Consider the following 17,107-nt stretch of genomic DNA (forward strand, 5'->3'; position numbering starts at 1 on the left):
GCAACGAGAAGCAGAAATGTAGCACATAATGTTTAACAACTAAGAACAGGAAACATAAGGGGACCATCCAAACCCAATGAACTCAGTTTATTGGGTTAACTTTATTCGTTTGATAAATTTCATCATGTTTTTGATAGAATGCTTCACTGTAATTAAAAATAAATGCATTTTAATTCTGACACATTATAGTGTGTAAGTGTTTTTTTTTTTTCTTAAAGCAGAGCAGGTCGTTTAGTTCCACAGCCTTTCATAGAGAAGTGTCCCCCTGCTGGCCGCTGGCTGAACTGCAGCCACTTACTGTACAATAACACGAAGGCGCTGCTGGTCGTCTCTGGGTCGACAGAGGGCGCTATCGCAGGTGAATCCAGAGATATCGCAACCTTTGAGGAAGCAGAAGAAGAAGAAGATCCACTGCTAACAACAAACAGGTAACCTGTCTTCTCTCTGTGCGAGGCCGTGGGTCATGCAGTGTTATAACGTGTTCTGGTGAATAAACAGGTCTGGTTTTCGTTCAGTTTTGGGGTCTAAATGTTTTAAATCAGTCTCCATTAACTCGATGTTAGTTGTAAAATAGCAGCTAGCAGTCATTCTGGCTGGTAGCCTCTCCTCCTCCGCACACTGATCTCAGCTGTTGGCTGACAGAAGACTTCGAGCTGCTCTAAACTATTAAATAACGGCTAATTTGCATTTTGTGCTCACTTGTGAGGACCTCCCGTTCTGGTTAACACCTCCAACACTGTTATAAGGATTCAGAGGCTGCAGTGGAAGTGCTAAGACCAGTGCATGCTGTCTTTGTTTAATTATGAATATATGCAGAGTTAGGAAGTTTTACAGCACTCTTTGTATTTATGCATGTATATTGTATAAAGTATGTTAGAGTTATATGAATGGCCTCGTTTAGGGTGGTATCATCCAACATCCGTCAGTTTCACTGTATCATTTCTGCATATGTGGCCTTTATATTATTTCTCTGCCAGATTTAAATAGACAATCTTAATAAAATAAACTCATACACCCAATGCAATAAACGCAGCATCAAGCCATTCTTTCAGGTGAAGCTGTGATGTTATTTCCTGTTACAGCTGTTTTCAGACACAGTAAAGATCTTGTTCACAAACATTAGTGAAGTGCGGCTTTGAAACAAACTCCATGTAGACTCTCGTCGTTTGTGGCAGGCTTGTGTTTGGGTAAAAACGCATCTATAACTGAGTAACTCATTGCCTCACCAGAAGTCTGAAATATGAAGCAGGATTGTGGCTCATCCAGGTAACGTCAGCGTTACAAAGGTGGTTCATTTGTTTCTCATGTGCATCACCATAACCTGTAGATCTGCTCCAGACAAGGTGGTGATCCAGGTGAACAAGCACCAAATCACTGAAACATAGCGTCAGCCATGTAACCCAAATCCAAATATATGCAGAAATAAATGAGTTTTTTAATTGAATTGAACTAATTGAATTATATCATTATTAATTAAATAGTTCTTACTGATTTGAATCGATTGGCATTTTTAGGTAATTATTTAAAACTCACTTTTTCAACAACACTTTCAGCTTCTAGAGTTCTTTTGTAAAGTGTCTCTGAGTTTCTTGAAAGGTGCTTTACAAATCTAAATTATTATGACTTATTATTCTTAACAGCAGTAGCCCTCATTATTCTTCACTCTGAACCCTGGTGACAGTACACAGCCACAACATGCTCAACGTGTAACTGAACCTTCTGTGTCAGCAGGAGTGTGCTGGAGATGAGTTTCACTCTCCGCCTCCTGGTTTCCTGCGGCGACTGCTATCATGGACGCCTTCTGCTCATCTGGTCTCAGTCGGTCCGATCGCTGAGCTCTGGTCCTCGAATCAGCCGCAGCCTGCGGGAGAGCTACCGGCTTCTGCAGCTGCCTGACGAGGGCAGCAGCAGTCCTGTGCAGGTGAAAGAGGCCTACCTGCGTCTCGCCAAGCTCTACCACCCTGACTCAGGGGTGCCAACTGCAGACGCGGTGCTGTTTGCTCGGGTCGAGGAGGCGTACCGTGCCGTGCTGGCGCATGAGAGCAAAGTCAAGCAGCTGAGCGGAGAGAAGGAAGCTGAAGCTGAAGATGAGGATAAGTCCAGAGGTGCAGCACTCCAGCACAGACACTACCTCAGCTACGAGGGCGTGGGCACAGGCACGCCCAGCCAGCGTGAGCGTCAGTACCGTCAGATTCGTGTCGACCGGGCATCCGAGCAGGTTTTAAACTACCGACAGCAGGAGCACGAGAGGGCGGCGGCGGGCGAGGGGGCGCTGGTGGAACGAGACATGCGCCAGCGTAGCCGCAAAATCAAGATCACCCAGGCAGTGGAGCGGCTCGTGGAGGATCTGATTCAGGAGTCGATGGCCCGCGGAGACTTCAGGAACCTGAGCGGCGCCGGAAAACCCCTCAACAAGTTTGAGCACAATCCCTACGCCGACCCCATGACCCACAACCTGAACCGCATCCTCGTAGACAACGGTTACCAGCCCCCTTGGGTTGTCACGCAGCGCGACATCAGAGAGGCCACCGCTCAGATCCGAAACAGGCTGCTGGACGGGCAGGCCCGGCTCAGTGACCCCGTGACTCCCAGAGAAAGCCGGGAGTGGGAGGAGCTGTGTGCGTCAGTGGAGGAGGAGCTAGTCAAACTGAACAAGCTGGTAGACAATTATAACCTGATCGTGCCGATGCTCAGCATGCAGATGGTTCACTTCAGTTTGTCCCGAGAGATTGAGTGTGCCGTGAAAGGAGCTCACCAACGCCGACTGCAGCAGCAAACGGAGAGAGAGAGGGAGCGCGAGAGGAGGAAGGAGGAGAAGAAACGAGCCAACGCCGCAGCGATGACGAAGAACAGAAAACACGGACTCGTGTCGTGGATGCAGAATTTGCTCCGATAAAAAAACAACAACAATTATGTTTTTTAATTTAACCAGCACCAAAGGTCTGCCCGAAGGCACTGAAGCTACATCTGAGTTATTCAATTCTTACAGTAATTTCAGTGGTCACCAGGACATAAACACTGCATGTGTCAAATCAGCTGACTCTGCCCCAAAAAAGCATTTAAAATCTTTAATTTTCCCTGGAAGTTATGTTTCTAACATCAGCTTTGCTGTTGGATGGTTTCCCATAGATTTCTGTTCAGAGGCCTGAAGTACAAAGCATCTTCAGGTAGAACGTCACATCAGGTCGTGGTTATACTGGTTATACTGGGAAAAACAGAACATAAAAACCCTCATTCACTGACCAATCAGATACTTTGGTTTGAAGGATTTTAAACTGTTTCTGAATTAAAAAGTTCACCATGAGTACTTTAACTCATTCACTGCCATTGACGGCTGTAGACGTCAATGGCAGTGAATGAGTTAAGTGCCCAGCTTCCTCCAGCTCAGTAACAAAAAGATTAAACGGTCCGCTCTCGACTTGATGCTTTTCCCTCCTCATGGTAAGGAGGTGAAAGCATCTTCCAGTCCAAAGGTGGTGGACACCTGGTATAGCTAATAGCTAAAAGATAGGTGGTATGTAAGGTGATGTAGGGAAACTTGTGGTTTCAAACTTTAATAAAGGCTCATCACTGTGGATTGTGGTCCTTGGTTTCTGTAGATGTCCAGAAGTCGGGGTATCCGTAACAAAGTGTAAGTGGTTGGATTGTGTACCACAATAGGGCTGCCACAAACGATTATTTTGATAGTCGACTAGTCACCGATTATTTTTGCGATTAGTCGACTAATCACATCATCATCCATTGGACGTAAAACGTACAGCTTATTGCACCAGCAGCATCTGCTCTTATATAACTATCATTAGCTTACAGCTTTAAGTGTTTAAGGTCTGTGCTAACTAAAAATAAAGACAAGATGATAGTTTATTAAATTTTAATGACATTTGCAGATTGTTTCGGTGAAGTTTAATAAACTCCTTGCTATCTAAAATCTAACAGGACACCGGAGTAAACTCTCGAGCATCTCACACTTCTGATAATCTGCTTGACGTTTATTCAGCTGTGTAAAAACTATAACTTTAATCTCAGACAAACAGATTTACTCAGGAACAAATAAAATACTAAAAAAAGCCAAACAATAACATTTTAAGTTATCTAAGTGACTTATATATCATGTTTAACCTGAGTAGCGAAAGACGGCGGTGGGTTTGAAAACGATCTGCCGGGAGTCCGGTGTTCTCACGGCTCTAGTGACCTTGCCCCCGGCTAGCTATCGAGCTAGTGGGTAACAGACGTCTCAGAAAACGTCGGAGCGCTTTTGAAAATATGTGGTGTCCTGATAAACTGAGCCGATATTTGAGGTTTACACAGCTACATTCTTACCTGAAAATATGTTAAACGTTTATTTTGTGACCCAGAAAGAATAATAAGAGTAATATTAAAACTAACTAGCTGCCGCCATTGTTGACAACTGAGCTGGGCCGCGCTATGAATTCTGGGACACAGCTTCTTCTTCTTCGTCGGGGTTTAACGGCAGCTGGCATCCTTGTACATGCAGTGCTGCCATCTTCTGTTTCAGTCCGTTATTACACTCTTAAATCCTGCCACTTATTCCTGCGTCTTTTGGGATCTTACAAAGCTTCAAACGACGCGTCGACTATTAAATCAGTCGTCGACGATTTTGATAGTCGACTAATCGTGACTAGTCGACTAATCGTGGCAGCCCTACACCGCCACCATGTCCTTGTTTGTTGCATTAAACTACAGAGCTGATAGATTGATCCAGACTTTCATTTGTTTGTTTAGTGCTCAGCCAATCAGAGCCCAGCTCAGAGCTGCAGGTGTTTCCTGTCAGATAAAAGTTTAAAAGAAATCAGAATCAGAGTGCAAAGTGTGAGTAACTGTTGGAGTTATTTCTGTGAAATCACTGAAATGCAAACCCGACACTGTAACTTTTGGTTAATGTGATTAAATTAAATGTGGAGAGTGTTGCAATTTAAATTATTTGAGTCATTGATTGTCTTCGTTTAGTCCGTCAGCTGCTCCTGCGTCGCAGGATTGCAGATGATGACGGGCTCCTTGCTGCCCGCTCCATCACCCGTGGCCACCCTGCGCAGAGCCTGAGCGACGGCCCTGGACGGCGCCGTGGCCGCGTTCCAGTCGTGGGCGATGTACTGGTGGTACGGGTCGTGAGAGCTCTCCAGCTTCTTTGAGCGGATGTAGCTGAGCATGATACCGAACGTGAAGAAGCTGAACATGCCCACCAGCAGCAGGATGTACATGATTCCCTGAGACTCAGTGTGGGCCCTGCCTGCAGCCACGTGCTGCACAGCCTGCTGGGTAGTGAAGTTCTCAGCAGGCCCTGCAGGAGACAGAAAGCTCGTGCTGTTGAGGCAGTGCTGCAGGACGGAGAGAAGGAGAGACTGCAGCTCGGTACTGTTGATGTGGGACATGGCTGACCTCTGCTGGGCACTCAGCAAACTGCAACTAGGAAAAAAGATAAATTTATAGAGAAATGCAGTTATTTAGAAATGCGATATATGCCTCTGGTACACGACAAATGAATAATAATTTTTCATTTGTGGAGTGATTTTAAAAACTCATGTTTAAAAATTCTGAGTGAGTCGTTCAGAGGAGTCGTGATTCCCACAGCGAGGGCTGCAGTGCTCCGCACGCTGTGCAGATTTTTCAGTTTTCAAGTCTTTACAACCAATCAATATATTTCTAAAAAGCTTTTAATTTTGTAAAATTTTCACTTGATTTTTCAGATTTTGAACAGTAGATTTATTCAAGTAAAAGTACATTTTAATATACTTTTACTTTATATAAGTATTTCCATGTTTTGCAGAGACTGTATATTACTTGCACTCCATCCATCTATTTTCTGTTGCTTCTCTGGTCGGGGTCATGCAGAGACGCTCAGGCCTTCCGCTCCCCGCCACCTTCTCCAGCTCTTCCAGAGGGACACCGCAGAGACACAGCCTCTGCAGAACGTCTCTGTGGGTTGTCGTCCCAGTGGGGCCTCGCATACGAGGAGCCATTCAGCTTTACTTGCTTATTATTTGGCAGATTTTAAAACATAAATCTATTATTATATGATGATGTATTATTAGGGGAAACGGTGTCAGGTATTATATAAGTGACTGAACTGATATATACAGTAATCACTAATATCATGTTTAGGATCCTCCATGAGTACTTTCATAACTTTTGTTCTATTCTTCAACTACGATTATGACTATTACTTAAATAAAGTGATTAAATATTTCTGTCATCACATTTACAAACAGCTGTTCACCTAAAAACAAACTTCAGCTCTTCCATGAAAGTAAAACTTGTCCCAATGTTTTCTGCACGACTCTCCAATCTTTCAGCCCCTCAGCTTAGTTCTTGTTCCCTTGTGCAGCAGCCCAATGAAAACACTCATTTCAATGTGACTTTATGCAGTATGAAGAAATGTGTTGTGAAAAGATTTAAATACTTAATGGCTCATTTACATATTTAATCATCAGAAGAAAATTTGTGATAAAAAAAAACTGATCATCTTAACCTGAGAGGTCTAGTTCCAGTTTTCAGCCCGTTCACCTGAGATTTAAAATAAACTACAAGGGAGGCAAGTGGGAGGTGTAATCAGGTGTAATCTGAGAGGCAGCTCACATTTTTCAAATCAATATCAGGGTTCTCACATTCTCGGGGATGATGATCGAGTTTGTCTTATCGTTACTGATGTTTAGAGATTTCATTGTGCACACACATCCTGACTGAATCTTCATGCATTAGAGAGAAAAACTTACCTGAGAAGGACTCACATCAACCCGTGCGTCTCCAGCGAGGAAAGAAGCAGCTAGTCGCTGAACCCTGAGTATTAATGCTCAGTCCTCACCCATAAACATGCTCAACATGTCAACACGTTTAATGAAACCAGGAGGTCACAGGGCAAGGTCAAAGGCAGCAGGGGTGTCCTAATTTCACTCCCCTGTGCTGGTCCAAGCAGCAGCTTTGCAGGAAGATTATTATCTTTACATCAGGCCTTGTTTAGGCAGCGTTACCCAGTACAATGTCACTGCTTTCATTATGTATCATGAGTCTGACTGCATGTCAGATATGAACATTTCAGTGCTGCTCATACGATCGCCATCCATGCTCCTCTGAGCATCCAGACAGCAGCTTGTCAGATGTGTATGTGCTCGGCCGGGTTGTGTTGCAGAGGGAGCGTGTGTCGCTGCAGGGACGGCGCCGGGCTGCGAGCAGGAAGAACAAAGCTGCTTTCAGACCAGAGGCAGTTTGGATCGTCTGCAGCACAGCTCAGACTAGATTGAGTTACAGCACAGTCACCTCCAAATGTCCTCTCACCACTGTGTGTGTGTGTGGACAGGGTTTAACGTCTTCATGGGGACCAAAGATGGATAGTTTACTATACTGTGGGGACAAACAGCCATCGCGGGGACCAAAACGCCAGTCCCCTCGAGTTTGAAGGCATTTTTAGACTCAAAGTGTGGTTTTAGTGTCAGGATTACAATTAGGTTATGGTCAGGTTTAGGGTCAGGGTTAGGCATTCATTTTTGATGGTTAGGGTAAGCAGCTAGGGAAAGCATTATCAATGAGACGATACAAGGATATAAATACACACATGTGTGTGTGTGTTTAGAAACAGTGTAGCAAAAACAGTGGACAAATATTAACAAAAATATGATTGTACAACCTTTGTCTAATTAGACGTCACTGTGTGTGCTTTTAAACCAGAGTTAACATCGTCGTCGTTTTGCTTTTGCTGGTCTCTGCTCTCTTCCCTCCAGCCTCCACCTCCTCACTGTTCTTCACGCTGCACAGTGTTAGCTGACTAGCTAGCATTACCCAGAATGCTGTTCTGCAGTGTAATTTTGTAAATATCCTCTTAAAATTCAATTATTTGCTTCCAATCATCAGAACTGTGAATAGGCTGAAATAAAGTTCCCCACAAGGCTCTTGGTGGGAAAATTAACAATAATTAGTGATAATAGAAAAATTAATATTATGTACAAAACTATACCCATAAATGGTTGAAATAAGGAAAAAATGCTCTCGTCTCATTTTGTTCTAATGTTTCATACATTCTGACTTGAATTGCAGATGAATGGAGGTAAAGTGTGTTCTCTCCTACTCCCTACTGTGAGCCGTTACAGGATGTTCAGCTCTGAGTCAGCGGGCCTCACTTTGAGAACCTGCACTTTAAAACAACTAATGGGCCAATAACCAACAGTCTCCTTTCCAATGCTTCCTGTTTACTCCTCCAAGACTGTGAAATTATGACTGAATCAGTTACAAGACTGATTCACCTTAGCTTGTGCCAGCTTAGCATGTGACACAAGACTCGGGCCTACACCACACTGGCAGCGACGTGGTGACCAGAAAACATCAAATACATTCGGCTAGCTGATCGTCAGCTCCTCTAGCCTTCACTCATCCTTAGGCAAGACACTGAACCTTGAGTTTATCCCAAATCATTCATCAGAGTGTGTGTGAAAGTAGAATGAGACTTGTTTTCAGTTAAATTTATTTATACAGCGCCAAATCACAACAACAGTCGCCCCAAGGCACTTTATACTGTACGATAAAGACCAATAATCCAGGGAAAAGCCCAACAATCAAATGACCCCCTATGAGCAGCACTTTGGTGACAGTGGGAAGAAAAAACTCTTTTAACAGGAAGAAACCTCCAGCAGAACCAGGCTCAGGGAGGGGCGGGGCCATCTGAGCAAGGGGAGGACTACAGAACAAAGACACGCTTTAAGGAGGGCGAGTGACCAATGAGAGCACCAGACACTACTTGACATGTGACCTGACAGTAGATATATTAGAGGGTTACCTAGGCAACCTGGGATATGTGTACAGCCATCATCTTCAAAGTGATGAGTGAAAGGCTTCCAGTGTGAATGCAGTTTTATTTTAATCTTGACTTCGTCCATCTTGATGCTTTAAAAACAGAGTGAGGGACGCTTTGAGCTCAGTCACGGAGCATCACATCAGCCGATCAGCTTTATTCTGAATTAAACCAGAATTGAACTAAATGTTTCTACTGTTACGAACTCTCACAGCTGTGTGCCCAGTGCTAAAAGAAAAGGAGCTGTTGTCGAATAAAATTGCTTCATCTATAGAGCCGAGAGTGTCCGTCCACCGTCGATCACCACAGTCCCCGCATTAAGCCAGCAGTAGAGTTGGATGAGGTTTTCAAGCCTTTTATCTCTAAAGGATTTCTTTCACTGACTGGGAGGGAGGGGGACAAGGTTCCCTCACAATTTTAAGGGATACTTGTATCTGTGGCACGTTGTGTTATTATGCCTTTTTCCAACCAGTCATACTATGGTGCAGATTTGTTGGTGGGGGAATTACGATGCACATGCCGCTTCACACAGTAACCCTACTTTCCCCCTTAGTATCAGGCACAGAGCAGGTGGGGGTGAAAGATCAGCTACCAGTCGCGGGTGTTGATCTTATTCTTGGAAATGAATTCGCTGGGGGAAAGATGTTCCCTGCCACCCCTGAAGCTGCTGAAAACCCTGCTGCAGATGTTTTCGGTCATGCACCATCTGGGGCGGTGTCTCTGCAGTTTAGCATGTGTGGTTGCTCATGCACAGACCTTGGTGATGCAGTGGACATTTCCCATACATTCTTTAAAAGCCTAAAACTCTTGTCAAGCCTTTGCCTGGGAATAAGAATGAATCTGTGGCGTTTACTGGGATACCAAACAACTTGTGTCTAGCAGTAGACAAAGATTAATTCAGTAGAGCTCAGCAGTCTGATTCTACCTTGTCTGCCTGCCTCTGTGCTGCAAGGCGGCGAGCACTTGGAATTCAACCCGTGTTATACTGATGATGCTGTATTGCTTGTTAGGCCTTGACCACGATCATTTAGGAATTAGGAGATCTTATGATAGAGTTTCCTGCTATTATTTTTGGCCAGGATTGAAAACTGAGGTTGTCAGATTCTGTCCATCATTTTATCCACGTCAAATGGGTCAAGCATTTCTTGAGTGGGAGAAATGTTAGATGGGGGAGTGTTATGATCCAGGTCATGATTTTGTGTTGTTGCTGCTCACCGCACCTGAGGGTGGCGTTGTTTGTTCTGTGCTTGTGTAAGTTTGCAGGTGGAGCCTGACCATTGGTAGAAGACTGAATGAGGCCGGCTATAAATTTGGACCTGTCCGGACTGGCGGCTCCGCCTACTTCCTGTTTCCAACAAGCTGTGTGTTTAGCCCCGTGTGTGGTGTGATTGAGTTTTCTTAGATAAGAAGAGCTAGGCTGCAGATATTGTAGATAGTGTAAAAAGATCTCTATTGTTGACCTGGTAGCTGTAGGGGCGGGAAGCCGTTTTCTTTGAGAAATGTTTCTCCTGTTAGGGAGACCGGTGGGAGGCCTGTATTTTCTTTTGGGTTTTCTCATTAAGTCAGTTCTGTTTAATGCCCACCCTGACGCTCGCTACCTTTTGAGTTTAATAAAACCGCTAGTCATTGTAAAACCGAGGCCGTGTTGTCCTACTGGAGCAGGGAGTGTGGGCTTTTTCTTTTTTTTTGGCTTTTCTTGTGTATTGCTCCAGCTCCTGCTAGGCCGGGGTGTACGAATGCACACAGGGAGAACAGACCACATTTATCTGGAATTATTGATGGAGAAGGAATATTCTCGAGTCACTGCTAACTTGTAAGTCTCTAATAAGTATAGTAGGTAACTTGAGTACAGCTCACCTGTGGCAAATAAGCAGTAATTTAATCGAACACTTTCATTGTTCGGAGATTGCTGACCGCAAACTCTTCATTGAAGGCTTAGTGTTTTTAAAGTAATGCAGGATGAGGGATTAATAGATGCTTTGTAAATATGACTTATGAGATAATAAACATTAGTAATTTAAAGGTGTTACTCACACCTTTAAGGCCTTTAAGCCTTAAATCAAAGTGGAGGTTTTCCTTTCCCCCCCTGTCATTTATGCGATGTTACAGTGGAAGATGTTTGCATTACAAATTACAGCACAGGCATCAGACTGCCCACACTCAGCTTTAACTACTCTTGGGTTTGTATGACACAAGAGAGAGGGGATATCCCTAATAAGGTCATCTCAGGTACAAAGGCTCCACCCACATTTTCAAATCTGTTGCGTATGAGGGGCAGCCAATCAGAAGAAAAATGCCTTAAAAGGGAAATAAACAGCTTGTTTAACATAGAGGACAATCTGAGAGGCTTCCTCGAGGTCCAGCATGAGATAAATAAGGATTATTTTGAATTGTAATCATGCAAAGCCACACGAAGGTGTAAATGAGCAGGTCCATCTCAAAGAAAAAAATGCTCTGATCTTCTGCCTGAGCTCCAATCCAATCTGATGGATATAAAAAATGAAACATACAATCACAAAAATCAAAGTGAAAGACATTCTTCCGTGTACAGAGAATTTATACAGCAACTCACCGCTGATGTTAGTCTAGCTGCACCCCGTCACAGTTATCTTTAGATTCTCCCTGTCTACAAGTGCACAAAGGAGACAAAACAATCTTTTTAGATATAAAACCAACACAACCAAAATGACCTGTTTCCTGTGAACAGATCACCTGGACAACAGACATGACTTACCCAGCCTGAGCCTTTTTAGCTTGACGTGCTTCGTGCTCATCCCAGATTTTCTTGTAACAGTAGATCAGAACCGCAATGAGCCACAGCTGCAGGAACGTGACCAGCACGTACATCATTATCTCCGAGATCACATCAGCCAGCTCTCGATTGGCTGGGAAACAGGAACTGACAATGAAGCTTCAGAGAGAAGACTAACAGGGGCATATTTCTCCCATATTAGCTTCTCTTCTATCCGCCCAGCATGCATAGAGAAGAAGATCTTTTGTAACACTGCTTGGAACAACAATATTTTGTATAACTGAAGGATTTAAATCCATCCTCCTTACCTACAGTCACCACACTAAGCTCCACCTCCTTCTCCACAGTGACAAGCTCAGGAGACAGCGGCAGGAAGAGGGTACGGTGGAAGGTGCAGCGATACGTCCCAGTGTCATTGAAGGTGACGTTATTAACATACACGGTTCCCATCTGAATGTCATCATTTAGCGTCCCGCGCCATACCAGGCGGTGGCTGAAGTCTTCATGGAGGATGTCAGCTATAGGATGGTCATAGTGGAAAATCTGAGATAGGGAAAGAATTAAAAAACTGGGAATTTAGTTATACTTGTTCCCTCACTTATATCTGAATAGAACATAAAGAAATGGACACACATAAGCTGATCGGTGACAAGGTAGGCCTGCTCTATAACATCCCCTGCTTTATTGTCCTTTTGAGCTCTAACAGGAAACATATTGTACCAAATAAATATCACCATGTATTCAGTAGGACTTTAAACAAATGACTGAGACCAAAAACTCATCAGAGATGTGTCAGGGGTACACGTCATAATAAAAAAGTTTGAAGGGATACATGTGAGCTTACATGTATGGACCCTCACACGCTCCACCAATCAGTGATCAGTCATCTAAGGCAGCGGTTCCCGACCCCCAGCCAATGGACTGGTACCGGGCCGTGAGTCGTTTAGTACCGGGCCGTGAGAGTCAAGGCTCAGGTGTGAAATTTATGTTTTTCATGGTTTTTTATCGTTTTTATCATTAACTCGGTTTCTCTGGGTCTTTTCCTGTGTGTTATGAATAAATCTTCTTGTTTTGGCACCGCTAATCGTTTTATTTTGTGGTGTTCATCTGCGACACCTTAAAGGCCGGTCCGTGGTGCAAAAAAAGTTGGGGACCGCTGATCTAAGATGAACAAAGGTAGACACTGACAAATAAAACAGTTCATCTTCCCTCCCTCCATCCCTCATATATCCACCCATCCATCCATCCCTCATCCATCTATTCCTCCATCCATTTTCCAACACGTATCCATGGTGGCAGCAGTTTACTGTGTAATTTATGCCGTGGTGTTTGTGTCTGTGGAGTTATTTGCCCACACAGAGTGGTGCAGGTTCTCCGGTGCAAACTCCATCCACACTGTGCTGGATGTGAGTGATGCTGTTATTCTGTAGAAAGTGGTCCAGAACAGTGTTGCTCTTTTTTATGTTTGTGTCAAGAAACAAGAAAAAACATCAACGATAAAAAGAAAAAAAATCCAGTGACGTTTTTGTTTGATGCTCCACTACCTGAGTCACTAGAGAACTTTGCTGAACTTACATGCCTGAACTCCTCCTCTCCCAGAGGCTTGAAATGCCAGTCTACGGTGGCTCGTGCAGGGACCTCCTCTCGTCTCTTACAGGAGATGCAGCCCAGCAGGAATCCTTCTCCCGCCACAGCCTCAGTCAGAGAATCCACCTCAGAACAGCCGGCATGGCACTGAGACACTGCAGAGAGAGGACGAGGGGAAGAAGAAGTAGGAGAAGAAATATAAAATAGAAGCAGACAGAGAGAAAATACAAGAGCAGAAATAAATCAGAACTTTGTGAATCTGTCGGCAGTCACAATTGTCAAGCAAGCAAAACTTTACTTAAACAAGAAGTAGAGAGACAAAGAATAAAACTAAAGGCAAAAATACCCAAAATAAAAGAGCTCATGTCTTTCCAGTTACACACACATATCACATAATTTAGCACACAGGCTGCAATAAGAAGAAAAAGCGACATAAATCATGTCATAACAGACCAAAATAGTTTTAATCGCCTGCACATGAAGATTACAGTCACACACGTATGAATAAAACACCTGCATGCACTCTGTTAGGTAGACCTACTGAACTGCTCGCTAACACAAACATCTAATCGTCCAATCATGTGGCAGGAACTAAATGCATTTACCATGTATGAAGACATGTTTGAGACGACCTGCTGAAGTTCAATCTCAGCATCAGAATGAAGACCAAAAAACTGGATTAATCTCTCGTATTTACAGAGAAACAGGAAACATCCAGGAGCCGCAGGAGGAGCCATTCTCTGCTGGAATACTTAGTTGATGTCATAGACCAGAGCAACTCCAAACAACAGAAACTCAAATAACCACTTGTTGGAACCAAGGTTTGCAGAAGAGCAGCAGAAGTCCACACCGGGTGTTCATCCTGTCAGCTAAGAACAGGAAGCTGAAGCTACAGTTCACACAATCTCCCCAAAACTGCACAACAGAAGACTGGAAAAATGTTTCCTGGTCTAATAACCAACCTACAGCAAATGTGTTATGCTGTCATTTTAATTTGGCCCCAAATCTCTGAGGAATGTTTTCATTACCTTGTTGAATCAGTGCCATAAAGAGTTACTGCAGTTCTGAAGCCAAAAGTACTAACAAAATGTACCTAATGATGTGTCCAGTCAGTGTTCATTTAGGCAAAAACAAACACTGTAATCATCAGACAGACAGTCGTAAAAGCTGAAAACTCTGGAGGTTAGACATGTTTTGCATGTAACATTAACTGTATGTGAGTAAAGCCCTCACATACACGAGTCATCAGACTGATTCAGCTCCAGGAAACTTTCATGCTGCACGTTGTCACTCTAAAAAACACATCTGTCCGTGTTTCTTCTCTTCTTATCATCGAATCTGGAAATGTGTGCAAATGTCATTGAACAGATCATTGCTTGTATACAGAAAAACAAAACAGAGGCATCTTTCAGTCCTTCCGGATGCAAATGATGGATCGAACAGGAACAGCGTCTCTTTGAGGAAGCGTCCAGTCTGTTTCTGTCGTCCCCGCCCCAACTTCAACAACACACAGACGGAAAACACAGGTGTGCAGGTGTGACGGCTACTGGAAACAGCAATAAGTGAGTATTTTATTTCTAATTAAACTCGACATGTCAACACCAAGAAAAACACAGTGACTGCAGTTGGAGAAAAATGAGACAAAGGCTGAAAAGAAGGACAGCGGGCTAGAGATAGATGCAGATATTCTTATATCATCTTTTGTAAATAAAGACACAGTAGAAATGAAATACAATGCAATGCAAAAAATAAGAAATAAAACAGGATTTGTTTATTTGTAAAATACAATAAACAAAAAAAGAAGAAACTAAAGAATAAATGTAACCAGTCACAGACAGTTATGAAGACAGTTATGCAACATTGTATCGAAAAGGCCGCCGTGACTGTCAGACCACTGAATCTGATGATATTTGTCCAACAAACTAAATTCGGTAACTTTTTTAGTTTTATTGGGTTTATAGTCATTTTCAACTTCCCAGAATAAGAGAGCTTTACGGTCAAAGTAAAGGGTTTCCATGTATTAGAGCAAAACTTCAGCCACCAGCATTGATCGTTTCTCAGAGTTAAAAGTTAAAGTTGAAGAACAGGAAGGATTTTTTTGGACTTACCAAAAAGACTGAAGACAACTAACAAAGAAAAGTAGAGTCTCATCTCTGCAGGAGCCTCGGTCAAGCCTGCAGAGAAATATCGGTGTTGTCTGAGATTACATGTCTGCCTCTTGATTCCCAATGAATTTCATTTTCCACGTGAATCCAGACTTTGATTTTCCCATTGGTCCAACAGCTCAACAATCTTTAATTTCACTGAGGCAAAAAGAGAGCTTCAGAGCACAGGAAATGCTTCATTTATATCAAAAAGTTGAGTCTCTGTGTTTCAGGAGTTTTAAGTCTCCCGTGCTGTCCTGTCTGACTTTAAGGCAGCTAAATTTAGAGCGTGTGAATCCAGGAGAGTTGGGCATTACGAACGCTGAGAGCCAGCACGAAACCTGAGAAGATGAGACCTGAACCACAACCACAACGTGACCGCCACAGCAACACTACAGCCAAGTGTCCTCTGATTCAAACACTGACAAATCACAAGCCTGCAAAAGAGGAAAACTTTACATATAACTTCAGATACAGTGAAATTTGTTGTGGCCAAACAGACGTATATTCTTTCTCAGTGTGTACTACGATACACACAGTTTACTGTTCTGTGTTTCATGTTCGTTCTTTCCTGAAAGGAGCTGCAGGGCTGACATGCAAAATAACCACCATAGGATTTGTTAAACAAACAAAGTGGAAACAAAAGCAGCTCAGAGATTAAAGGGTAGCTCACAATCAGCTGCTTTCATTCATACAATAACTTCAGTAAAAAGTTCAACATTTTCCTTCATGGTTCAATATTTTTACAGACATAAACATTTACAAATGTTAAACATGACCACATAGGGAAGGCTCTTTGAGCCAAAAGGAACCACTGCACCAAAACTTTAACTGAGCATCTCCCACAATATGACCCTCGGTATTCACTCAAAGTGCAGTTTTCAAATTTTCTCCAGTAAAATATCAAAATCATCCAGGGGACCAATGCTTGTTGCTGTTCTCATGTGCCATCAACATTAAAATGATGCTATCTCTGAATCATAGACAGACTTTGCTAGTTTGATTGCAGGTTTTACCAGAACTTAGATGTGTTTTCCAGCTGTACTCACAGAAATCCATAAGGACGCCTCAGCAGAGATACAAAAACAACAACAACACGTTTGTGGCAACTTTAAGAAAAGAACTGCAGTTTCTATCAAAGCTTAGTCATCAGAAGTGTTGCACATTTAAAATAAACTCAGTGAGACAATGTATGTTAAAAGAAGACAAAAGTAAAAGTTTCACATTTAAGAAGTGAAATATTTAATGGGGGTCGGGGTAAACTCGACAGTATATAATGGTTTTACTGATCTGACTCGTTACAAGGTTAAAGATGTATTAAACGCATGAATAAAATACACAGGTGTACTCATAAGACAGCAGGCAAATAGGAAATAAAGAAAAAGTGAGAAAAGATCAAAAAGGAAACAAAGAACAGCAAAGGGACAGAGAAAACTGGGAGTGTTGAAAAAAAGAAAGATGGAGGAACAGAAAAAGAAAAGAAATAAACAACAAAGGGGGAAGTCAAGAAGAAAGACGAGTGAGAACTAAATAAGGAAACTGGGGAAATGTTAAAAATGAAGAAAATATCAAAAGGGAGAAGAACAAAAAAGATTTTTAAAAAGAGGGGGGAGAAGGAAGCAATGAAAAAATAAAAATTAAAGCAAGACGAGCGACAAACGAGGGAAGAAGAAAGAATAACAAAATAAGGAAAGATGCACAAGAAGAAAGGAGGAATTCAGCAGAAAAGGAAGGAAGACACAACAAAGGAAGCTAGGCCAGAGGAAGGAATGAAGGAAAGGAATGAATGAAAACAAGGACAGAGAGAAGATTGGAGGAAATAGAAAA

General features: G+C 42.9%; 2 protein-coding genes across 3 annotated transcripts; one reads left to right on the top strand and one right to left on the bottom strand.

Moving 5' to 3' along the window:
• Nucleotides 1–229: 229 nt before the first annotated feature.
• Nucleotides 230–3,575, top strand: dnajc28 (DnaJ (Hsp40) homolog, subfamily C, member 28). Of its 2 annotated transcripts, none has more exons than XM_080308179.1 (2): nt 230–428; nt 1,732–3,575. In XM_080308179.1, exon 2 carries the CDS (start codon nt 1,745–1,747, stop codon nt 2,894–2,896), a length of 1,152 nt encoding a protein of 383 aa, XP_080164305.1. In that variant the 5' UTR covers nt 230–428; nt 1,732–1,744; the 3' UTR covers nt 2,897–3,575. The 2 variants fall into 2 exon arrangements, with proteins under 2 accessions (XP_080164305.1, XP_026041518.2); XM_026185733.2 differs by having other exon boundaries at nt 397–498.
• Nucleotides 3,576–10,945: 7,370 nt separating this feature from the next.
• LOC113032689 (sodium channel regulatory subunit beta-1) lies at nt 10,946–15,569 on the bottom strand. Its single transcript, XM_026185722.2, has 6 exons — nt 15,245–15,569; nt 13,125–13,291; nt 11,858–12,092; nt 11,532–11,682; nt 11,370–11,423; nt 10,946–11,280 (listed from the first exon to the last, which is right to left on the bottom strand). Exons 1-5 carry the CDS (start codon nt 15,285–15,287, stop codon nt 11,378–11,380), a joined length of 642 nt encoding a protein of 213 aa, XP_026041507.2. The 5' UTR covers nt 15,288–15,569; the 3' UTR covers nt 10,946–11,280; nt 11,370–11,377.
• Between the last annotated feature and the right edge of the window lie 1,538 nt (nt 15,570–17,107).

The sequence above is a fragment of the Astatotilapia calliptera genome, chromosome 11 (assembly GCF_964374335.1).
Source record: "Astatotilapia calliptera chromosome 11, fAstCal68.1, whole genome shotgun sequence".
NCBI classification, from domain to species: domain Eukaryota; kingdom Metazoa; phylum Chordata; class Actinopteri; order Cichliformes; family Cichlidae; genus Astatotilapia; species Astatotilapia calliptera.